This window comes from Sorghum bicolor, chromosome 4 (assembly GCF_000003195.3).
Source record: "Sorghum bicolor cultivar BTx623 chromosome 4, Sorghum_bicolor_NCBIv3, whole genome shotgun sequence".
NCBI classification, from domain to species: domain Eukaryota; kingdom Viridiplantae; phylum Streptophyta; class Magnoliopsida; order Poales; family Poaceae; genus Sorghum; species Sorghum bicolor.
In genome coordinates, this window is record NC_012873.2 from 9,636,137 (window position 1) to 9,661,262 (window position 25,126).

Genomic DNA, 25,126 nt, shown 5'->3' on the forward strand with positions numbered 1-25,126 from the left:
ATTAGGAGAATTTCAAGCTAAGCACATAGAAAATACTAGTCACAACCAGAAAAAGTGAAAATTTGTAATCCAAAATCTTTGAATGTTTTGAACAACCATGCTTCACTTATTACTACTGCGTACTACTTTATATATTATTAGTGGTTCAAATTGCGTTTTACCATAGGTAAGTCGTTCGAAACCACGAATGACAGAGTTTATTCCTAAAGTGATGAAATGGTTCTTCATCAAGTTAAACAACATTCATTGCATAGCTGGTGGCTAGCAATTTGCATCCACGTTGACTTTTAGTTCTGCAGCTTTAACCAGATATAAGCAGCTAGCTGCTAAAAATTGCTAATATATATTTATGTTACATAGTTAGTATCATTATAAAGATCTTTAAATCTAGTTTTTTAATAAATTTATTTAGAGATATAAATATTACACGTATTTTTTCAAATCAAGTCAAACTTGTGATGTGGAAACCGAAAACGACACTTAATTTGGGAAAGAGGGAGTACGTGCTCCATAGGTAGCAGTCTCATCAGCTTGCTATTGCCATCCTCAAGCTGTCTCTAATAGGAGAACTATTTGGGAACCCAAATCCAAAATGGGTCTCCAACATAATATCTATAGCCTCAGTATCCATACAGAAGACTCATTTTGGTATGAGGAGAGGCATAACCCAAATTTGGGTATCCTCTCTCCTTGAGACCCATTTGCAGAGAATATTGTCTTTTAGGTCTTATTGTTGGAGAAGACTAAAAATAGGTATAGAATTTTTTACATGTAGTACTACTCAAAGGACAAATGAGTCTTGTATTTTGTATTTTGGGTGACGATTGTTGGAGATAGTCTCGTGAACTTACGAGGCCCATATCCTCTCCAATGGTTGCAGTTTGCCCATATCCGCTCACCCTTTTGGCCTTTTCCCACGAAAGCGACGCTGCGAGCAAGGCTCGCACCACACATTTCACACTTACAACTAGCTTCCAGTCCTTGATGTCTGACTGTCTGAGATGCCTTTTCCACTGCGATTCCATGCAACTCTTCAGTTTTGCTGCAACGCATACTACAGGGTTCGTTGTTGCGAAATGATTTTCACGACGGTCAAAAACGGTTTATATGGGTGATGATTTTCGAAACCCACGCTTCACTATCGATTATAAAGACGTTGCCTTTTAATTATAAAGACGGGCTTCCAACCGTTCTTTTGAAATTCATTTCCAGAGATGGTTATCTTAGGCCTTATTTAGTTCAACCCAAAACTTTTCAAGATTCTCTGTCACATCGAATCTTGCGGCACATGCATGGAGCATTAAATATAGATGAAAATAAAAACTAATTACACAGTTTATCTGTAAATCGCGAGATGAATCTTTTAAGCCTAATTATTCCATAATTGGACAATGTTTGTCAAATAAAAATAAAAGTGCTACAGTGTTGTTTTCTCAAAAAAATTTGGTACTAAACAAGGCCTTAAACCAACCACCCATGTATATGCAATTTTAGGACCCTGCAAATGTGAATGGCCATCTTGTTTAAAACAAACCGCTTCTCAAAATACATTTGAAATTATAAAATTTTCAACTATATTTATTTTATATTATCTCACCGGTTTTTATGTGTACACACTATCAGATTTTACATACGTGACCTAATATTCCACCCATTTTAAAGTCATCGTCAAGTGGTTAGTAATAATGTTATATGCATTAAAACTAAAGTATTAAACACACACATTACATGTTATTTACACTGTATTTATAACAATTAGTGTCGTCGATAGTACCAATTACAAAATGATATACGCAAACACTGAGTGGCAAAGAGTTATGCAAGTCTTGAGTGCTAATTGAGTGGTCTAATTAACTAGTCTACTAAACACTTCATAAAAAGCAATCATCTAATATTTTCTTAAACAATTTTGGTAGTTAGAGCACTAGAGATTAGCCTCAACTCACAAGAAACGTGTCTGAGCTCCAACAACAACCAAATATCCGGTTGGTGGTATATATAGCCTCCACCCCAGATATAGCTGTTGGCAAAGGATTATATATGCAGTGCTCACCAGGAACAGGAAGGTCCGGTAAGGCCACCAGAGAAATTCAGTTGCCTACCACTTCATCTAGTCGTTGCTAACTTTTGAAGGGCCTTTTCTCCAGTGCACCACCGGGAGTATTCCGGTGTCCCTCTAAACCTTAGAAACTTTTAGACAACACTCTTTTCTTCTGGTGCTTCTCTTCAAGATACTCGTATCACCGAGAATTCTGATGGTCTTAAAAACCTTCCGCAGAACTTCGCCCAAGTGTTGGTCTGGCCACCAAATAATTCCGGTGAGTGTTGGCGATCAGACATATGATGCTATTCCTGTGTTTAATCGAATTCTCTTGGTACACTTAAATTCTCTTTCAATATTTATAATAATGTTATTTCTTTTGGCACTTAAATTCTCTTTTGTTATTTTTGAAATTACTAGTTAGCACTAGCTGATGAATTTTCACTACTACATATTCCTGTCCTTTGTGTTTTTTTTCCAAAGAGAAGAGAGACTTATATTAAATCTTGGCATAGTACATCCCTAAACTACACATGAAAAAAATCTGAAATAAAAAATACATAATATTCTATCCAGGTTCTTCTATCATCTTCTTCCCTAATGGCTTCTCCCTTGAACACCGGAGCCAAAGTGCAGTCTTTATGCCGAATTCAATAACCAACCCTAAAACACTGGACATATCATAAGATTTAACGCTTCAGAACCAGTCTAAACCGCATCTAAAAGAATATCGGCGGCTGCATCATTGGGTATGACATAGGCTACATAACCATCACCTAGAGATCTTGAATTCCTCAGATCGATGACCTGAAGTCATTATACTAGTAGGAGGCTCCCAGAAGCACCCCTCTCCTTGCACATAAAGGCCATAAATTGCCACCCTCCTATGAAATCGACGTCTACAACGGCGATCTCATCATGACAATCACCTAAGTCATCGCAGAAAACACAACGCCGACTGAAAATCATCTAATTTTGTCGGAAGATATATTGGACCAAGCTCTAATTAACTAGATAGAAAAAATACGACAATAGAAGGATGGATCCCCTGTCCTTGTCTCCGGCAGAGGGAGACCCTAAATGTGGTGGCGGCGGAGCGAGGAGCGACTAATGGCCCTTTGTGAATGAGAAAGTACATGTAAGTTTCAGTCACCTCAATAATAACATCTACAATTGGAGCATACGATGAAGTCAAAGTAAAAGTAGTCTTTGTTGGATTTCGTTCAAAACCTTACGAAATGTTTCATGCTTTGCTCCTTGTACTCATGAATTTTTTCATGATTTGTTCCTTTTCAGTAAGGATAAATACGGTTTTTATTCAGACTTCACATAATTCATGTGCTGAATGTGTCAATTACAATAATGGAATGGAGGGAATTTGATGTTTTTGTTCCTGCTCTAGAGTTCAATTGTGATTTTATCTCTACTTTTTAAACTTTGTAATTTTGCCCTCATAGTTTTGGATTGAAGAGTCTCTAGAATGAAATGCACCACTTGTTCTTATTTTTTTTCTTTTTTTTGAGTGGATCTTATTTTTTTCTCATACATCTGTCGAGTATTTCATGCCAATTGACAGTTGACAGGCCCAACTGGTAGTGTAGGTAGGCCCAATACTATCTTGAAATTTAGCCCAATAATTTCTTACTAGTATTCGACAGCCTAAACAACAAACAAGTTTGGCCTAGATAACAACCACTCGCTCCTAATCTCTCAAAGCCGCGACCGCGACCTTCCGACATTCTGACCGACTGCGTGCCTGCACGAGGTGCGAGCGACCGCCGCTACCTGCTGACTTGCTGAGCCTCGAGGCCCCAGCGACAGCGGGTCCCGCGCTGGCCGCCGCCTCGTCTTGCGGCAACCTCCACCGCGACGCCGCCGCACGTGGCTGCGCGCAGTGCTCTGCCAGTCCGCCGGCACCGGGTGTGCCAAAGCAGCTACCCGGCCGCCCACCTCGCCGCAGAAAATATTTGTAGAACTCCCCTAGAAAATGCATTATTAATAATAATGAAAAAAAATCACTCAATCCTCTGTTCCCCAATGTTGCAGCGCCACTAGCTGTGCGCCTCGAGCCCACCTCTCCGCAGGAGCCCCCGCCAGCCGCCACACGCCACCCGCCACTCTCTTTATGCATGCCTTGTCTAGTTCGCGTAAAAAACCAAAAAAAAAATTAAGATTTCTCGTCACATCAAATCTTACAACACATGCATGAAACATTAAATATAGATAAAAATAAAAACCAATTATACAGTTTATATGTAAATCACGAGACGAATCTTTTGACCCTAGTTTATCTATGATTGGACAATATTTGCCACAAACAAACGAAAGTGCTACAGTAGCAAAATTCAAAAAAATTTCACATCTAAACAAGGCCTAGTGGATTAGTGGACAAAGGCTCCTCCCATATACCTGCTTCATTTATGTTTTTTATTATGGTAGTAAGGCTAGTTTCAACGTATGTTTCATGAGAGTGTCAGGCACATTAAATAGGGTGCCACATAAGCAAATTTGCTGACTTGGTAGGGTCATTAAATGAAGGAATTTCATCAAATGAGAGAGAAGTTTCATCCCCATGAAACTCAGGTGGCTCGGTTATCTAGTTTATAGTCTCGGTAATTGTGCCATAAAACTATGAATTGAGACTCGTCTAACTTCTTAGTGTAACATTTGGGCACAAAATTTCTCAATGCAACACCTCAGGCCTTGTTTGGTTCACCCAAAAACCAAAAACTTTTTAAGATTTCATGTCGCATCAAATCTTGCGGCACATGCATAGAGCATTAAATATAGGTGAAAATAAAAACTAATTGTATAGTGAGCTAAGGTACCGAGGCCTTGTTTAGTTTACCCCAAAAACCAAAAAGTTTTCAAGATTCCCTGTCACATCAAATCTTTCAGCACATGCATGAAACATTAAATATAGATAAAAAATAAAAACTAATTGCACAGTTTAACTATAAATCGCGAGACGAATCTTTTGATCCTAGTTAGTCCATGATTGGACAATATTTGTCACAAACAAACAAAAATACTACAGTAGCGAAATTCAAAATCTTTTCGCATCTAAACAAGGCCTGAAAAAGGCCCTGAATGGCGAATCAAATGCTATAAGGAGCACGGAGAAGTGAGAACAGCATTACAGAGGCTGCTATCTTCCATTTATGTTCTTGCTCAAACTGCAGATGGTGGTGGGCATCGGTACCTGCAGCATACACAGCAAACCATTAACATTCAGTGCTACTTGGATAATGGTACTAGTTGTAGTGAGCTCATATATGCAGAGTACAGTCCAACTCATGTAGATAAAAGGTTCTGTAAAAGCTTCTAGACAATAACTTCCATTGATCAATCTTATAAAAACATATTATGCAGCACATATATATATATATATATAGCTATTTGCAATTACATCCAGATTTGTACTTCTGGAACATGCCATGGCACTCTGAAATTGCTTTCAAGCTACTCATCAACTCTTCCCAGCGAAACAGATGCCGAGAAAGCCAAGAGAAAGATCATAAAGCTGATGGCAGCTATGGTTGGGACCTATCAGAACTGAGGTTATTCCAAACACCGAGCGGGAAGCCTGGGTGGTCTGGTCTGGAAGAACTTATGCCTTGTTTAGTTCGCAAAAATTTTCAAGATTTCAAGTCACATCGAATCTTTGGTCGCATACATAGAACATTAAATATAGACGAAAATAAAAACTAACTGCACAGTTTACCTGTAATTTGTGAGATGAATCTTTTGAGCCTAGTTACTCCGTGTTTGGACAATGTTTGTCAAATAAAAACGAAATACTACAGTAGCCAAAAACCAAACTTTTTGCGAAACAAGGCTAGCCACCGGCGAAGCAGCGAGACGGCGAGACCTAGACCGACGCGTGCGGCGTGCAAGGACCGAAAGGCTGGTCGTGACCGCATCTGGCTGTGTCTGCTACCGCGGCGGCGGCGGTGGCCGGATGCTAGCTCATCACGGCATGCTCTCGTCATTTTCGATCCCAAAAGCAAAAACGAACTCGCACCTACAGACACTCGCCGCCGACGAGACGGACTGACGGAGGATGGGTCCTAACAGGCCTCCTGCCCGAGATCCGCTGGGCCCTGCTGGCCCATGGAAGTCTCGCTTTCCCGACCAAGGACAACGCCACGTGCAGGTAGGTGCCCGGTGCAGCACGCTTCCGTTGCAAGTTGGAACGATAGTTAGGCCTTGTTCACTTGAAAATTTTTGGTTTTGGCTACTGTAGCATTTTCGTTTGTTTGTGACAAATATTATTCAATTATGGACTAACTAGACTCAAAAGATTCAGCTCGCGAATTACAGGTAAACTGTGTAATCAGTATTTCGTTTTGTCTACGTTTAATACTCCATGCATGTGCCACAAAATTCGATGTGACGGGGAATCTTGAAATTTTTTGGGTCCAAAATTTTTTGCAAAATTTGAATAGTAGCACTTTCGTTTATATTTGACACAAAAGTGCTACTATTCACATTTTGCAAAAAAAATCGTCTCGTCAAAAGATTCGTCTCGTCAATTTCGACCAAACTGTATAATTAGTTTTTATTTTCATCTATATTTAATACTCCATGCATACGTCTAAAGATTCGATGTGACGGGGAATCTGAAAGATTTTGCAAAATTTTTGGGGAACTAAACAAGGCCTTAGGCACTCGTAATGCAGACTTTATCATATAGTCTAAAGTTATTTATTACTTCGAACAATATAAATTTAGAATCTAAATAAGACTTGAAATCTTATTCTTTTTACTTCTTTCTTCAATAAATATGCTGCCACATCAGTAAAATACCATAAATAATATGTAATTAATTGTCTTTGACTCTATGATATAGTCTTGCATTGTGAGTGCCCTTACAAACAGTTACCCACCGGTCACCGGCTACCTACACGACCCGCTGCACGGTGGGCCCCTGAGGTTGGGGCCCACCCTGCTCATATGACCTCACTCACGTCACGCGCACCGCAGCGTAGCGGCATATTTCGAAAATGTATTGGAGCACACACATGCTCAATAGGGTTTATCTCAACCGTTAAATAATGTTCTCGAGATTTGTGTTGTCCTTTCTTTGCTTGTATTATGTTTATATTTTTTCTTTCAATGTATTCGACGACAGAAGCGCCCACGTCGTGCGTACCCCACCCATGTGCTGCCTCTCTTCTCTCACGCTCTCACGACATGCACACTACATCAGTTTTCGGTTTCTCTAACCACGGGCTTGTTTAGTTTCTAAAATATTTTGCAAAAACTTTCACATTCCTCAGCAAATGCATTACAAATCTTTTTGGCTATTTAGTTTATAATTGGATAATATTTGTCAAACACAAACGAAAATTGTACTGTTTATATTTTGCAATTTTTTTTAAGTAAACAAGGCCGACTTCTGCTTCTTAGCTCTTTTCATGGCCTACTTCTGAAGTAGTACAGGTAATGTATACGTACATAAATACAATATACACGAAGAAGATAGCAAAGAAGTTGTCACTGTAGTTGTACATTTCGAGGTTGAGTTGGATGGCTAGGATAGTGCCTGTTGAGCATGTAGACACAAAAAAAACCGGGTTCGGCATATTTCCTCCTGAGCCAGCCATACTGCCCACCAGGCCACCCCACCACACCACCCCACCGAAGCCCTCCGTTTCGTACGGCCTCCCCAAAAATCTCAACCCGTCTCTCTCTCCTAACGAAGAGGAGGAGAGAGGGGGGCAGAAGAAAACCTCGCGCGGGGGAGGCGCGACAGGGCTCGCGGGGGCCGGTGAAGGTGTCGCGCGCCGGCGCCGTCCGAGGTGAGCGCTCCGCTTCCCCACGACGCGGCCTCGCTTGCTCGCTGGGAATTGGGTTTCGGATCCGCGGATGGGGGGGTGGGGGTGGGGGGGGGCTACATGCGGTAGCTGGTTCGATCCGGGTTGCGCGGATTTCGCGCTGGATTTGTTGGCACTCGGATTAGACGCCGTGGTTGGTCTGTTGTGTGGTTGCGGCCGTGGTGAATTGTTGCGATCGGGTCTCATTGTTGCGCTTGGTTCATGTGTGTCACTGAGGGGGAGTGAGGATCTGCGTAAGGAACCGAGTTCGAATTTTTACCGATTTGGCACTGCTGGTGTTCCAAAATAGCTCACTGAAATCTCTGGTACTCTGCGCAGTTGATTTTTGTTCCGCTGCTGTTTCTAGGAGGATACTAGGGGCTACTTCATAGGCATTGTCATGTCGAAGCGTGGGAACGGTACTAATGTTCTGGGATTTTACCATAGATGTTGACCTTCTCAAATAAAAGCTGGAAAATCACCATAAATAAACCTGTTACCATGTATGTCCAGAGTGTCCAAAGTGGTTTTTATATAGCGTCTTATGTCCTATGTTGTTTCTCTTCAAATAAACTTGATGACTTGGAAGTAGAACTAGAGTCTTACAACTATTGAAGTCAGAACTTGACTCATGGAATTTCGTGAATGTTTTTTTTAATGTGCATGTGTATGTGCCCTTTATAATCTGTAGAATTTTATTACAATCACTGTGAGAACCAGTGGAAGGCTAGTTGGTTTGTAGCCCAAATGCAGTAGAAGATTAGGAACTGTGTAGTATGTTTATGCATTCACAACTACTTTTTTGAGTGCATATTAGGTCTTGGATGGGTATGCTAGCATTGAACTAAAAAATTGAGAAGCACATGGTTAGGTTACAGTTTGTAATGTGCATGATATCTGAAACTCGATTTGATTCTAAACTTATTAGTGTTTAGCATTTGATAAGCTGATAAAAATGTTGCTCGATTGTGCATTTGTGGTCGCATTACACATATGCTGCTGAACCTGGCACTTTTGGTCACATGTATGCTGCTGGAACATGCAACGCGTGATGCTGAAAGTATTTAGCTTTGGTCACACAAATGCTGTTGGAACATATGAGGGGCGATGCATGGCTGGTATTGTATGTTACATTTGCCAACTTGAATTTGCAAACAAACTTTCCTTCTTCGCCGAATTTCAATGGCATTTTGGATCTAGAGAGCCTGAAGGAACTTTAGGCCTTGTTTAGATCCAAAAACTTTTTAGATCTGGATACTGTAGCACTTTTATTTGTATTTGATAATTATTGTCCCATCATGGACTAACTTGGTTCAAAAGATTCATCTTGCAAATTATAGACAAACTGTGTAATTAGTTATTTTTTATCTATATTTAATGTTTTATATATGTGTCACAAGATTTGATGTGACGGGGAAGTTTTTATTAGTTTTTGGCAAACAAGGCCTTAATGCACTTAGCGCTTGCTGGGTGAAGCGAAGCTCATTTTGGTTCTAGAAGTGAAGTGGAAACCCATCAGTCGTCAGCATTCACCTGTTCATTTTTTTTACCCCTCATTGGAAGAGGAGAGAACTAATAGAAGGCGAGCTTGCTGTCTAAGTGTCTATGCTTATTGTTTCAGCGTGAGACAGAAAGGAGCTGCCGTCCAGGACTCCAGGTTCCGGCACTTTTTAAAGACTAAGGGGTAAGATGGTCAATTCACATGGTCATACGATGGCACAAGGGTAAGTGCAAAAGAATTGAATTAAAAATGGGGAACGGGGAACAAAATCGAAGTGGCTATTGCTGGCAAATGAGAGGAACCCAATGTTTAAATTGACAAAACGGCAAAATTCTGACCTGCTACTGATTTCGCTGCACTGCACTGCACCAAAGCTAACCTAGCTTCAGTCTTTCTTTTCATGGAAAAAGTTCATTCTACCTTCATTTAGAGTCTTATGGATTTTTTTATATATTTTTGGACATTTTTTAGAATTTAATATATTGTTTTGAAACATTTATAAGATATTTTAGTGTGCTCTATCGTAATATATACTCCTTCCGTACTCATAAAAAAAGTCATTTTGGACAAGGTTTGAGTCAAGCATTGAGAATATACATAATGAATAACTTTTAAGTTGTTGAGTTTGAAATGTGAAAATCATATGAATAGATTTTGTCTTGAGAAATACTTTCATAAAAATATACATATACCACTTTCTGATATTTCTATAAAACAATAAGTCAAAGCTAGATTTGGAGATCATGTCCTGTCCTAAACGACTTCCTTTGTAAATAGGAAGTATATTTAGGATTTTTTCATGTTTTTAGAAACTTAGAGGCATTTTCTATGGTTTGAAAATCTTACCAAGCATTTGTTGGATTCTTTAGCTAAAAAGGACAAAACCATCTTCAAAACCACCTCAAACCATGATAGGAAGGTAGTTTGAATAATTTTAATATTTTGAAAATATTGCCGAGATAGTTCATAAATGTAAAATGGACTTTTTCCTCTTTCCATTAGTTTCACCCTTCCAGTCCCGGGCTGGGCTCACACTTGACTGTGGAAGGAGCAGGCCGGGCTGGCCCCTTTTTCGAGAGACAGAAAGAGGCAGAGGAATCCAAACAGTGGGCCAGATCCAGCCGAGTCCAAATAAGCAGGCCCATTTAGCCAGCCTTCTCTTTTCTTTCTTTCTTGCCAAGATTTCATTCACCATTTTCTAAAAGAAAAAAGTCTACTTACCCCCTGAAGTATTGACCTGTGTCTAGGCCCTCAACTACAAAACCAGGTAACCTACACTCTAAAATTTGGAAAAAGGGCAACGAACCCCCTGGGGCGGTTTGGGAGGGCGGTTTTGGTGACGTGGCAGCCAGCGTGTCAGCGGTATGACACGGTGGCGTAGGCGATGCCGTCCAGAGGTGGCTAGCAGGCAGCTGGTACTTGAGCGACGGAGATGAGCGAGTCGAGGGCGTCCTAGGGCAGCTGGTACTTGAGCGACGGCCTGGGCGCCCCCGACGCGAAGAGCGCGGGCGCAGCCTTGGCGCGAGCGCGGCGACGAGGGCGGCGAAGGAGGCCGCGGCGTGCGGGAAGGACACAGTGCGGGTCACCCTGCCGACGTAGCGCAGCTGGCGGTCCCCTGAGCGGGGCAGGATGCGGCCGTCGAAGCTGCACATGAGGCGCACCTGCGGGCCCCCGTGCGCCGCCTACGCTTGCGCGGGTGGAGCGACCGGGGTGGTGCGGGCGTCGGGGGCAGAGGCGGCGGGTGGTGGTGGTGGTGGTTGCCGCCGTTGCCGTTGGCGACCCCGGCGCGCGGGGTAGAGGACGCTGAGGAGGAGTCTGGGTGGTGCGAGGACGATGACGTCATAGGACTAGTGCAGCGACGCGCCGAGGCGGGACAGGTCCGCGCACGCTGCGAACACGCGGTTGTCCGAGAACTTCTCCACCGCGCAGGTCCCGGCGCCGACCGCGTGGGCTGGAGTGGCCGCCGCCGCCGCCAGCGTGGCGAAGAGGACGGCGATGAGGAGCCACGGGATGGACATGGCCGCGGCTACGCGGGGTGGGGGTTCTTGCGTGCTCCAAGGAAGGGGAATCTACACAGAGAGGGATGGAGAGAAGGTTGCGGATTTTGGGTTCCGGAGTAGCGGAGTTGAGCTCGTCGGATGCTGCAGTGAAGAGAAACAGGGGAGGATGCGGAGTATTTGAGGGGTTGCCTGACATGTGGGCCCACCTGCTAGCCACCTCTGGACGGCATCGCCCGCGCCACCATGTCATACTGCTGACACGCTGGCTGCCACGTCACCAAAACCGCCCTCCAAACCGCCTCAGGGGTTCGTTGCCCTGTTTTCCAAATTTTAGAGTATAGGTTACCTGGTTTTGTAGTTGGGGGTCTAGGTTAGACACAAGTCAATACTTAGGGGGGTAACGGTTGCACTCGTTCCGGATGCCGTTCCGGACGGAGGCGGAGGAGGTTTTGCACCTAGGCCCTTATAGTTTTCTTATTTGATGTGTACATAAGATTTTGCATTGGGAACCCTGAAAATTTTTTTATTTTGTTTTCCTCTTCATCCGGAACAAAGGCGGACGGAGGGGGAGGCAGACAGATTTTTGGGGACAGACTGAAATTTTGGTGATTAAGTATTAGGGAAAGAATATAGATATAGATATAGATATAGATATAGATATAGATATAGATATAGATATAATATACATAAAAAAGAGGCTAGGCCAGTTCAACAAAATTGGGCAGGTTCAAGCCTGGCCCAAATAAGCCCATGCAGCCCATCATAGTCCCAGATTGCACGATCAGGACGAAGACCTACCCGACGGCGCCGGCAGTGCTCACAGCCACGCAGGAGCAGGATGCCCTCTCTCTCTCTCTCTCACACACACACACACACACGACCCCAGCTTGGTACCCCGCGTCCGGCCTCCAGCATCCCCACCCGACGCCGACGACCACCTCTCAGTGATTCGTCCTCTGCGCGTTGGCCCTGGTTGCTGCCCGCGTCTAGTAGGGGGGCGTCGCCCGGCGCGCCCTGCAGCAGCTCCTGACAGCCGGCGCCGCCAGCACCCGCAGCCTCGCGCCCTCGCCACCACCCGCTGCTACAGCGCGTGCGCGCCCAGAAGGGGCCGGCGGCCGTCCGCCGGCGCACCCAGCCGGGTGCAGAGACGAGCAGGTATGGCGCACGGGGCAGACCAGAGGCGAACCCAGCACCAGCAGGTATTCCAGGTTTTGATTTTTACTTTCTCCACGTGATTGCCTGGGCGGACAGAAACATCGTGGATTACTGAAATTATTTTGGCAATTTATTATTAGGGTATAGAATAGGAGATTTTGCATGGGGAACCCTAGAAAAGATTCTATTCTCTTTTTCCTCTCCGCAACCGATTGAAGTGGATGGCATTGGGCGACGAAAGGCTGACAGGGCGAGCGGACAGAAAAAGGCAGACTGAAATTTTCCCTCTCTATATAGAGGTATAGCTATATATATAGATTTATCCCCGTAATTTGTCCCCGTGACACCTCATCTCTTGCTTCTCGAGATGCATTACCGAAGTTTTTTTTTTCAAGTGCGTCTGATTGATTTGGCGTCTCTTTCCACGTCAGATTGATCTTGATCGAGGCGGAAAACAAATCCGTCTCTTCCCACCAAGCCACCAACCGGCAACCGCCGCCATCGAGTGATGGCCGCCGCGCCGCCCGACGAGCGAAAGCAGGAGAGGCCGCTGACGCCTGCGACGTCGGCGGCGAGCGTGGCGGCGGACTTCGCCATGGGCGGTGCGGCTGCCGTGGTGGCCAAGACGGGGGCCGCGCCGGTCGAGCGCGTGAAGCTGCTGCTCCAGAACCAGTCAGAGATGCTGCGCCGGGGCACCCTCACGCGCCCCTACAAGGGCATCGCCGACGCCTTCGCCCGCGTCCTCCATGAGGAGGGCGCCGCCGCGCTCTGGCGCGGCAACCAGGCCAACGTCATCCGCTACTTCCCCACCCAGGTCCGTCTCTGTTTTTGTTCCTTTTCCTTGGTACACATACTAGTAGTAGATACCATTGCTTGATGCGCCTCCATTGCATATTTGCATTGCCTTCTCTTACTGCCAAGCTGCTTATGAATTTGACACCGACTAATCGAATGCTCTACTCACAAAATTAATTAGCAATCAATGCTGTGCATGGATTATTGGTTCCTGAGTGCAGAAATTACAGAGCTAGAAATCCAGAAATCTTTTTCCTTCGGGAACTCAGACTTCCTGAACCCACATGTTTGTTACGGCCTCCAATCCATTGTTCACAATTCCTTTCCATCGCAGAAAAGAGAAAAACAACCATTCTAAAGGTGTTGACTGGACAGTATCCTCCATCCTGTCGTCGCAAAGAATCCTGTGTGCATTTTGCTAACACAGTTTTTTGAAACTAATACTACTAGGAAACAGAAATGCTTGGTAAGGCCTGGTTTAGATCCAAAAGGTTTTGGATTTTGACACTGTAGCACTTCCTTTTGTATTTAGCAATTATTGTCCAACCATGGACTAACTAGGCTCAAAAGATTCGTCTCGCAAAATACTGGCAAAGTGTACAATTAGTTATTTTTTTTATCTATATTTAATGCTCCATGCATGTGCCACAAGATTCGATGTGATGGGGAATTCTTGAAAAGTTTTTGGATTTTGGGGTGAACTAAACAGGCCTTAATATGACCGCTTATGGGTACAAGGAGTGCTTTCTCTATAAATACAATTCAGTGATTCACATCTGCACTGCACTTTTATATAGTGAATCTTCATAAATGAAAATACCAGGCCTGTTTAAGGAGAGTGTGGGGGTGTGTTTGTAAGGGCTCTTTTCCTTTATTTCTTTCTCAATTCTTAATATAATGATACACAGCTCTTGTGTGTGTTCAGAAAAAAAAGTATGCCAAGTTTTAAGTCATACTTAGTTTTAGTGATGACATAAAAAAGACCAGGCTCAACATTTGCATCTATAGGTTTTTATGCATTTTACTACATAGGCTTATAATTTCTGTGAAAAGAGCAATCCTCCAACCTTATGCAGGTCATGTGGTTGAACTATATGGCAGCTATCTTTACAGCCAATTATCTGAGCTGTGTTATCGGACAGTTAAATGAGCATGTGCTGCTGTTCCCTATAGTTTGTCTAACTGTGCTTAATGTTGCATTATCTATGTGTGTCGCACCCTGGAGGCGGTGGTGATATAGTTCTTTGTGTCCCGTGAGTGGCCATTCATATTTATACTTTGTCAAAAAATTTGAGCTTGTCACTTATTATGTGTTTTGCACATAGAGTTGAGTGTGAGGTAGGGCAAGCTAAACTCTGTATTAGGTGTGAACTGAGGCCTCTTCTAAAGATGCTGAGGCCAGAAAATGAATATGTTTTTCCCTTCATGACAAAAAAGCACCTAAATGAAACTTCCATTGTGCAGGCTTTTAACTTTGCATCCAGGGGCTACTTCAAAAGCTTCTTTGGCTATGACAGGGAGAAAGACGGACAGTGGAAGTGGTTAGCTGGAAATGTAGCCTCTGGAAGTGCTGCAGGAGCTACAACATCGTTGCTGCTATACCATCTAGATTATGCGAGGACAAGGCTAGCTACTGATGCAATTGAATCACGGGGAACCAAACGCCAGTACAGGGGGTTGCTGGATGTTTACAAGAAGACACTTGCAACTGATGGCATGTCTGGACTATATCGAGGTTTCAGTGTGTCTATTATGGGAATCACCTTGTACCGTGGTCTATATTTTGGTATCTATGATAGCATGAAGCCTCTAGTTCTAGTAGGCCCATTGGAGGTACTGACAGTCTCATGAAGTTGTATGACTATCACAGGAGTTTCCTGCTAAGTTCTATATGTCACCCTTAACTTCTGTTTTTGTTGCTATTCAGGGGAACTTCTTCGCCAGTTTTGCCTTGGGTTGGGCAATAACTACATTCTCTGGGGCATGTGCCTATCCATTTGACACGGTCCGTCGTAGAATGATGTTGACTTCAGGACAACCATTTAAATACAAGAACGGTTTCCATGCAGTAAAACTGATAGTTTCAAACGAAGGGTTCTTCACATTATTCAGAGGTGTTGGTGCAAATATTCTTTCAGGGCTGGCGGGAGCTGGAGTTCTTTCTGGGTATGATCAACTCCAACAGTTGGCAAGCCGGCATGGTCACAATTTTGAGCGCAAGATGAAAGGGGCATTGAAATGATGTGCACATGGATATGAATATATTCAGCTCCTTGGTTGAAGTCATCATTCAAATGCGGTGCACAAGCAAGAACCCCTGAGCCTGAAGAAGTTCACAAAAATTATTGGGGAAAGACAAAGGAAAAGTTTTCCTGGAGATGAATCTCACAAGGAAGGAGATGGAGTCATTGCAACAAAAGATAGCTCTTGTAAACAGAGAGTGCTGAATATTATATTTAATGTGTAGATCTAATCCTTCAAGTATGAATACATGTACATGTTGGTGTTTCTTCGATCATTTGGGTCCAATAGTATCCTATCAATGTGAAATGTAAATCCAAATCCTTCAGTAGGTCATGACCAAACTATTTTTCTAAGGAAAAAGAGATGGATCTCTTGACTCTTGAGGAAGGTTCTTCAGTTCCAGATTTGGATTTCCGCTAACATCATGAGCGTGTCATGTACAAATGCACATGACATTTTTGCAGGGGCGTCAGATCTTTTTCCAAAGAGACAGGATTCAAGTGGATTTCGCATCCAATAATCTGTCCATCACTGAAAAGAGGAGTAAAGGAGCCTCTAATCCCCATCTGTCTCCGATTCTGATCATTGCCGGGGAGCTGAGTAATTTCCACCGCACTGGCAGCACTGAACAACTGAAAGGAAGGGAGGCTGATGAGCCGTGTGAGCTCACTGTCAAGTCTGGTGATGGACTTCTCCATGGGAGGTGCGGTCACCATGGTGGCCAAGATGGGGGCCATGCCAGCAGAATGTGTCAAGCTGCTGCTCCTGAAGACGAGAACTAGGATAAGATATTGTGGCTGGTGACCTTCACCTACTCATACAATGGCATCACGACACATTCACCCACATCCTCCGCAAGGAGGGTGCACCTTCAACCAGGCCAGTGTCATCCGCTACTTCCCACCCAGGTACGGTCTCCTTCCTTTTCCCTGTGTAGACTGTAGAGTCATTGCTTGGTTCGCCTTGATGCATTGTCTTCTCTTCCTGCCAACCTCCTTATGAATTTGATGTCAAGTGTTAATTGAATGCTCTGCTCATAAAATTAACTAGCAATCGATACTATGCATAGATATTGCAGCACCAGAATGTTTCCTTCAAGAACTTCTACTTCCTGCACCGACATGCTTGTTATGGCCCGATTTCTCACAATTCCATTATATCACAGAAAAGAAAAACAATGTCACAACTCTTCAAGTATTGTCTGGCTGGTTCCTCCATCCTCTAATTTCCATGAATGCTATGTGCATCCTGAAAGCAAAATTCTTAAAACTAATACTTGGAATTTGGAAATCGCAATAGCTTGGGATGGTAATCTGACTGGTCATGTACTCACGTGTTTATGGAGTGGTCCTCTTTATATAGTTATATATACACAATACACTTCATATCTGCATTGCACTACAATATAGTGAATCTTCATAGATGAAACTAAACTATGCCAAGTTTTTAAGGCATACTTATTTTTATTGATGACATAAGAAAGACCAGACTTTGGATCATATGTTTTTATGCACCTTACTTGAAAGGCATCAAATTTCTGTGAAAAGAACAATCCTCCAACTTATGCAGGTTATGCAGTTGTACTATATGGCAGCTATCTTTATTAGACAATTGTTCTAGCTGTGTTATCGGACACAATTAAATATATATGTGCTTCTGTTTCCTGCAGTCCTGTAACTCTACTCAATGTCAGCATTATCAAACATGGACCTTGAAACATGTATACACAGTCAACTCTTTGAGTGATGCATGAATTTTTTTTTTTTTGTGAGAAAGATTCAAGATCTGATTCATGAAACGTGACTACATGTTGATGCTAATGTTGGTGTCTCTTTGGTCATTGGGGCAACTGTACCCTATCAATGTGAAATTTAAATTATAGTTAAGAGAAAAAGGTGGGATGTCAATAGTACACTTGGAATTTCTTTGTTGAATCGTATTCTTCCCTCTCTGCAGTGAATTAGATCCAATAAGTACTTGTATATTATCTTGATTTGGTGGGAATGCAGTTGGCCGCTCATGACATAAGAGGTGTGTGTGCAATTGAAGATTGTTAGCTGATTCCTCATGAGTCACGGTGATCAGCATAAGAGAGCCTTAAAATTTATATTCAATATTGTTAATTGTTACATCCCTCTTTCATAGTCCTCAATCAGCAGCATTGCTCCGCACCAGCTACACCTAAGATTTAACTGCTTGACCAGAGTACACGGTTACCACAACATCATGCATATGTACAAACAAATTTGTGTTGATTGTTGTCCCACAGCGGTTTTGTTATATGGTCTGAAAAGTCTTCTTTGTAGGACAATCTTTTTCACTCAACACACCTCTTAGTGTTTGTTTCCTATGCATTTTGATAGTAATGGATCTTTTAATAGCATGTATCATATGTTCCTGCTTGGAATTTCTTTGTTGAATCGTATTCTTCCCTCTCTGCAGTGAATTAGATCCAATAAGTACTTGTATATTATCTTGATTTGGTGGGAATGCAGTTGGCCGCTCATGACATAAGAGGTGTGTGTGCAATTGAAGATTGTTAGCTGATTCCTCATGAGTCACGGCGATCAGCATAAGAGAGCCTTAAAATTTATATTCAATATTGTTAATTGTTACATCCCTCTTTCATAGTCCTCAATCAGCAGCATTGCTCCGCACCAGCTACACCTAAGATTTAACTGCTTGACCAGAGTACACGGTTACCACAACATCATGCATATGTACAAACAAATTTATGTTGATTGTTGTCCCACAGCGGTTTTGTTATATGGTCTGAAAAGTCTTCTTTGTAGGACAATCTTTTTCACTCAACACACCTCTTAGTGTTTGTTTCCTATGCATTTTGATAGTAATGGATCTTTTAATAGCATGTATCATATGTTCCTGCTTCATGTCATGTTCTTTGCAGAACAATGCCTGTCACTTTTATACCTCTTAAATGTTTCTTTCCTTATGCTTTTTATCGATAATGGATATTACAGTAACATTTAAGGTTTCCCCTGCAGTGAGGAGTTAAATACATGTAAGCTTCCCAACTACTTCTGGCCTGAATCATGACAAATGTACCTGAATGTTGCTTCTAGGTGGTACACAGGCACCGGGTAAATCAAACTTTCAATGGTGAATTGTTGCTTGTCTTGTTTTGACAATACACTTTCCCTTTAGACAAAAATATATTTACTATAGTGCGCCACCATTGTTTTTTGGCTAGCTCTCTCCCCCCCCCACCCCCCCCCCCACCCCCTCTCCCGCTGGTGTCCTTAGTTGTGAGCTTTCATATAATTTTAGAGATGATACATATAACCTTGTGTGTTGCTTATAAGGTTGTAATCGTATCAATGGCAAGGAACTCCTGTCGTTATTTCATTCTGCAATCATTACTTGTATGCCTGTTACTTCATACTCTTGTTACTGTTGCTGTCCTGATGGTTCAGTACCAGTACTGTTAATTGCTTCATATGACGGTGAAACAAAATTAAGATGCATTCAAAGAGTTTAGTGCTTGGGCCTTGGGAGGATATTTATTGTGCTCATTAGCCATTATTGTAAGTGAACCATCACATGTGCATGCATATTATTTGTGTATTGGTTCATTGTTAGATCAAAAACAGAAACGAGGGGGATTTTTTTTTCCTTTTGTTTTTTATTTATGGTGGTGGTGCTGCTGCTGCTGCTGCTTGGAGGTAACTGTGGCTGAGCCTTTTGGAACCTAAATTGATACATATGGTAGTCACTTATTTAAGCTTAGCTAATCTACAATCGATTTCTCTTCAATTAATCTTTTATTACACTTAACAATCTATGTGGTACCTATGTTCAGAGTTTTTTTTTTAAAAAAAGAAGCATCAGGCCTTATGATTTGTTTGAAATAAAGTTGGCTCAAGCCCAACAGATAAATTCAACAAAGATTTGAGCTCTAAATGACTATACATCAAACTATATGTTCTGTTGCAACACCAGGACATGCTTGTTATTAGTAATACTTAAGGTATTTTTTAGAATATATGTTTCTCTTAAAATTATTAGGTGTGTAATTGGGCTAGTATTTTTAGTTCTCACATTTGTGCGTATTTCTCATTTATAGATATAAAATTTAGAAAACATAACATTTTTTATCTACTCCCAGTGTCCTATGAGTGCATTATGACTTCTAAAATTTATAATAAAATATAAAATATTCTATGTGATGCTTATGTTCAGATTTAATGTTTTAATGTTAGGTGTGTTTTCTCTTTCTTTTTTTGACTGATGCTTCCTTTTTTAAGAGGAAAAAGTCTAAATAACCCCCTAAACTATCTATATCTAGGGTGGAATATTTTATCCTCCAAACTATAAAACCAGATATTCTACCCCTAAACTTTCAAAACCGGACAAATAACCCCCTCGAGTGGTTTTAGAGGGTGGTTTTATCTTTTTCTTTTTTATTTATTTTTGCTGAATCTTTGAAAAATCATAATAAATTACAGAAAAATCATAAAATAAAAAATTTAATTTTGTTGGACTCGTGATGATTAGATATACATAGTGAATGTATAATATGATATACTTTAGTACAAAGTTTTTGTTGTAGCTTTAAATATATATTTTTCTATAATTAATTCAAATAATTCATATATGTAGTTCCTATGGTTTAATTGTGGTAAACTTTTTATGGTGGGCTCATTATTGTATGCTTGAACTGTGGTAAAAATTTCATAACTATTGGATCACATGTAACTTAGTTATAGATAAAGCATAGATTTAACAAGAATAAAGCATAGATTTATACGTGATCCAATGGGTAGGAAACTTTTACCTTAGTTCAAGCATACAATAATGAGCCCCACCATAAAAATTTACCACAATTGAACCATAGGAACTACATATATGAATTATTCTTATTAATTATAGAAAAATATAGATTTAAAGCTACAAAAAAAATTTGTACTAAAATACACTATATTATATATTCATTGTGTAGATCACTCATTAGGTTCCAACAAAATTGAATTTATCATTTTATGATTTTTTTTGTGATTTATTATGATTTTTTAAAGATTCAGTGGAAACAAATAAATAAGAAAAAGACAAAACCACCCTCTAAAACCTATTTGACCGGTTCTGAAAGTTCAATGGGTAGAATATCCAGTTTTATAGTTCGGGGATAATGTGTTTCACCTTAGATAGTTTGGGGGTTATGTAGACTTTTTTTCTTTTTTAAGAAGACTAGATAGTTTGGGGGTTATGTAGACTTTTTTTCTTTTTTAAGAAGGCTGAAGTCGGAACTTTTTTCTATTCTCTAATTTTTTTTGCAGATTTAAAAAAAAATTGTTAAAAAAAGAAAAAGGTTCAAATTACTCCCCTCAAGTTTGGCATATGTCTATATTATTCTCTAAACTTACATTTGGTTCAATTTACTCTCTCTAACTATTTCAATTGGTCTAGTTTACCCTTTAGCATGATTTGTTATTTCTGTTTTTCCACGTGTTAGTTGAGTTTTAATATCAACTTTTGTGATATTATAGAGAACATCATAAGTTATTTTAGAAAAAATATATTTTAACTTTTTACCAAAATTCTGATAGCTTAGAAATTTTAACAATAAATTAACACTAGAGATATAATACTGCTGTTGTCCCAAGGACGCGCGTAAAGGCCTTAATTCCTTGATAGTATTGGTGGCTTGGGGGATTTGGAAGCATCAAAATACTTGTGTCTTTGATAATAAGAGACCAAGTATTCAGGGAGTCCTTACGGCTATCAACACACAGGGAGAGATTTGGTGCTTTGCGGGGGCCTCCAAACTCCAAGAACTTATTGTTATGTCGCTGCCTTTTGGGGCATATGGCATGAAGGTTTTTTGGTCGTTTTTTAATCCTTGGTGTGACGATCTTGTAATCCAAAGTCTTAGTGTTGGGGTGTGTGAGTTGTGGGGGGTGTGTGTGGGTGTTGGGTCTCTTGGACCTATGTATCTTTTTTCTACCTTATTGAAATGACGCGTAGTTCTCCTGCGTTGTTCGAAAAAAACATCATAAAAAGCATAATGATGAAAAAATCATAGTGCTTTTTCTAACACAAAATACAATGTCCTTTATCACCTCAAAAAATTTGAAACTAAAATATAATTTGTGCATAGAGAAACGGAAAAGAAATTTTTTTAAGGTGTTAGTTGGACCAACTTAAATAGTTAGAGGGAGTAAATTGAACCAAATATTAGTTTAGGGGGTTATTTGGACATAGGTCAAACTTGGAGGAAGTAATATGAACTTTTTCCAAAAGAAAACTATAATTTAAGAAGAAAACTCCTTAAATAGTTTTAATCCATCATACGTACACAATTGAAATATTTACTTAAGAGTGTTTAGTTCCCCTTTCATCAAAAATTTTTTGGGCTTTAGTCCATTTTGCACAATGGAACTAAATATCATACAAAAATTTTAGCAAATAGGTGGCTATTCTCTATTTTGCATTTTGGTCTCAAGAGACAAAAAAAACCCAAAAGAACCTTAAGGTGCCATAATGAGGGTAATAAATTCTGTATTTTAGATTGAACTAAATACCACCCTAAAAATTTTAGTATTTTGTATTTCAGCATTCCAAAGTAGTTGGCATTTTTCATTTTGCATTATTTAGGGAACTAAACACACCTAAGTTAAATTTTTTGAAATGTATTTTATTGCAAGACGAAGTAAGTATGAGCGTACGTTTTTTTTAATTAAGAAAAAGATGCTTTGTATCTACTAGTAGAATGCCCGTGCTAACGCTACGGTAAAACTCAAAACATGATCAAATTGATGTGACATAATTTTCACATGGACACTTTAGACAAACAAATATAATTTTACAAATATAATTCCCAACTTTTTACGCTGGAGCTACAGCTGCATGCTAACGGCAAACACAATATATTCATGAAAATGAGTTCTAATATTGTTGAGCCCATAGCAAATATATAGGCCTTGTTTAGTTGCATAAAAAAACAAAAAACTTTTCAAGATTTCTCGTTGCATCGAATCTTGCGGTACATGCATATAACATTAAATATAGACGAAAACAAAAACTAATTGCACAGTTTCGCAAGATAAACCTTTTGAGAATCTATGGTTAGACAATAATTATCAGATACAAATGAAAGTGCTACAGTATTCAACCCCTAAAAAATCGGAACTAAACGCGGCCATGATCAGGTTTTTCATAGAGTGATGGCACTTTACATCACTCATCCCGAGCCTCGACTCTCCCTCCACGGTGATGGCCCTGAAATATTGCCTAATGGTTGGCAACACTTGCTCGGAGCAAGCACGTTCAGGAGACGGTTGCACTTGCACGGCCCGAAGTCCACTCTTCCATCACTATTAGACCTTCAGATTTACTTAACCTCGATAATACATAAACAAAGATATGGCATATTTAAATGCATATTAGAGGCCCCAAAAGGGAAAACAACAAATATAATTAGTTTCTTACTTGCTTCGAACAATTTAACCCATCATGATCTCCATTCTCCAATATTGCAATCATCTGAACCATATTTCTGCAAGACAATGTTGCAAGTGAGAAGCACTATTTCTCCAAGATAAACACTTCCTGTGCAGTCTGAAAATAAAACCTGTGAGCTAAAGGGCTCATGATATCATACTTCACCTGAAGGCTTGCCTTGAGAATTGAGATGATGATAGGTCTCCAAACCTATCTGCATCTGAAGGCGCATCATGCCATCCAACCAACTATCAATCCAGAGGTCTCATGGTTGTCCACGCCTAAAAGCAGATGCCAAAGATCATCCACATGGCCGAGGGGACCCTTGGAGGAAGGCACATCATGTGATCTCTGGTAAAAAATGAAATGAAAATTTCTTTGATGAGATGTAGTTCGTTTTCATATTAAACTGATAACTTCTCTATTGCCATATTTCACAGTTGGCTAGGGTGGATCAAAACTCAGATTTTGTGTCAAACTCCAATTAGAACAAGTCCAGAGTGAATTTACCTTTATCAAAAAAAAGTGCCAAGACGTCACTGCAACCACCAATCACATGGAAAAATGCAGTTCAAATTACAAGTTAGAAGGAGAATGCTAGTAAAAAAATAAATTGATCAAAATAACCAGGCATTGAAATCAAGCAGGGTCCTCACAATATGATGTTGAATTATTAGATTTCACCAACAAAGGCGCAAGGAGCCCCGGCACGGGCACCGGCTCGCCACCGCCGTCGCTTCGGCTTGGCTCGGCGGGCGAGGAGGCGGTGCAGGGGGGAGGGAAGGGCGAGAGGGTTACGCAGTTGCTCAAGCGAAAAATAGAACAAAAAAAAGAGGTCCTAAGGATCGAACCGTGGCCACGAGGCATCGACATATGAGGTGCTGGGCGCGGGAGTGGGAGATGGGAGGGATGAGGAGGACGATACATGCGATCTTGTCCGTTCGATTTGAGTGAGTAAGGAGAGAGAAGATTCACAAGCAATCTGGATCGTTTATTTTAAATGTGGTGTTTTTCTGGGTACAATTTTCTGAGTGGATGAAGGAAAGGCTTCTCAGCAAAGATCGTTTTCTGGGGTGGATTTAGCAATGAAAATGTTGGTGCATCAGTAGGGTAGATATGTCACTCGCTCATCCTGCCCTAAAGGCCCAAAATCCTTTTGGTTGTTCAGAAAAGTTGGGCTTTGTGGACCTCCATCTAATTCTTCTGGATGCCTGAAACCGTGTTCACCTTAATCAATAGACACAAATAATGTCCAATAGTTCCCTAAAAAACATAATGTCCAATAGTGTTCCTCGCAAAAGAAAATGTCCAATACTAATTACTGCTTTGTCATATAAGTTCCCCACCGGAGTCCTATCTTTTTTTCTTCAAATTAAAATTTATTGTAGAGAATTAAGAAAATGTTATTCTAGTTTTAGAGCATCTCCAGGTCTTTTTTTAAACTCACTCTCTAAATTATTATTTGAAGAGCTATTTACATAAAAAAATTGCTCTTATATCTTCCTATGACAGATTTTCTATATAATATACTCTTGATTATAATAATCTAGCTGGCCCCAATAAAGTGTGGCTAAACTTGAGCATGCAGCCCGTGGGCTTTAGGCACGGCCCAAAGTACGGTGTTACGGCCAGGCCCGAGCACGGCACGGCCCGGTTGGCAAACGTGCCCGTGCCGGCCCACGGCACGCAGCAGGCCGTGCTTGGGTCGTTGCCTCGGCCCGCCGGGCGGCACGGCACGGCCCGTAAATCAACGGGAGGCACGGTGCGGCCCGGTGGCGAGGGGAGGCCGGCTGAAGGGTCGAGATGACGGACTAGAGGTGGGGTGAATAGTCCTTTCTAAAAATTATTACGCCGGCTAACCGAAACAAATGTGGAATTAAAACTATCGGTCTAGCCAAGACTACACCCCTCTATCTAAGTTCTCTAGCACCTTGAAAAGATTCTAAACAAGCAAACAAGGTGCTACCTTAGCAAGAGTTCACCTAACCAATTCTAGGAGCAAGGTCACACAAACCTATGCAACTAGTACTTTGCAAACCGGGGGAGCTCCTATTCAAACTAGTGAGGCAAAGCGCACAAAGCCTAAGCTCACTAGCAAGCTCAATAACAAGGC

General features: G+C 41.3%; 1 protein-coding gene across 8 annotated transcripts; it reads left to right on the forward strand.

Moving 5' to 3' along the window:
* LOC8085566 (ADP,ATP carrier protein ER-ANT1) lies at positions 7,677 to 19,048 on the forward strand. Of its 8 annotated transcripts, none has more exons than XM_021459839.1 (7): positions 12,057 to 12,560; positions 12,657 to 12,815; positions 12,948 to 13,330; positions 14,776 to 15,144; positions 15,239 to 15,316; positions 15,450 to 16,463; positions 18,561 to 19,048. In XM_021459839.1, exons 3-6 carry the CDS (start codon positions 13,025 to 13,027, stop codon positions 15,534 to 15,536), a joined length of 840 nt encoding a protein of 279 aa, XP_021315514.1. In that variant the 5' UTR covers positions 12,057 to 12,560; positions 12,657 to 12,815; positions 12,948 to 13,024; the 3' UTR covers positions 15,537 to 16,463; positions 18,561 to 19,048. The 8 variants fall into 8 exon arrangements, with proteins under 8 accessions (XP_021315511.1, XP_021315514.1, XP_002451834.1 ...); XM_021459835.1 differs by adding an exon at positions 17,225 to 18,072 and having other exon boundaries at positions 12,065 to 12,560; positions 15,239 to 16,463; XM_021459837.1 differs by adding an exon at positions 17,512 to 18,072 and having other exon boundaries at positions 12,065 to 12,560; positions 15,239 to 16,463.

Bases quoted from the DNA above. Each gene is read 5' to 3' on its own strand.
- LOC8085566 (XM_021459836.1), top strand. From the start codon at position 13,025: ATGGCCGCCGCGCCGCCCGACGAGCGAAAGCAGGAGAGGCCGCTGACG. The intron at 13,331-14,775 runs GTCCGTCTCTGT...TCCATTGTGCAG, and splicing joins TCCGCTACTTCCCCACCCAG to GCTTTTAACTTTGCATCCAG. The intron at 15,145-15,238 runs GTACTGACAGTC...GTTGCTATTCAG, and splicing joins TTCTAGTAGGCCCATTGGAG to GGGAACTTCTTCGCCAGTTT.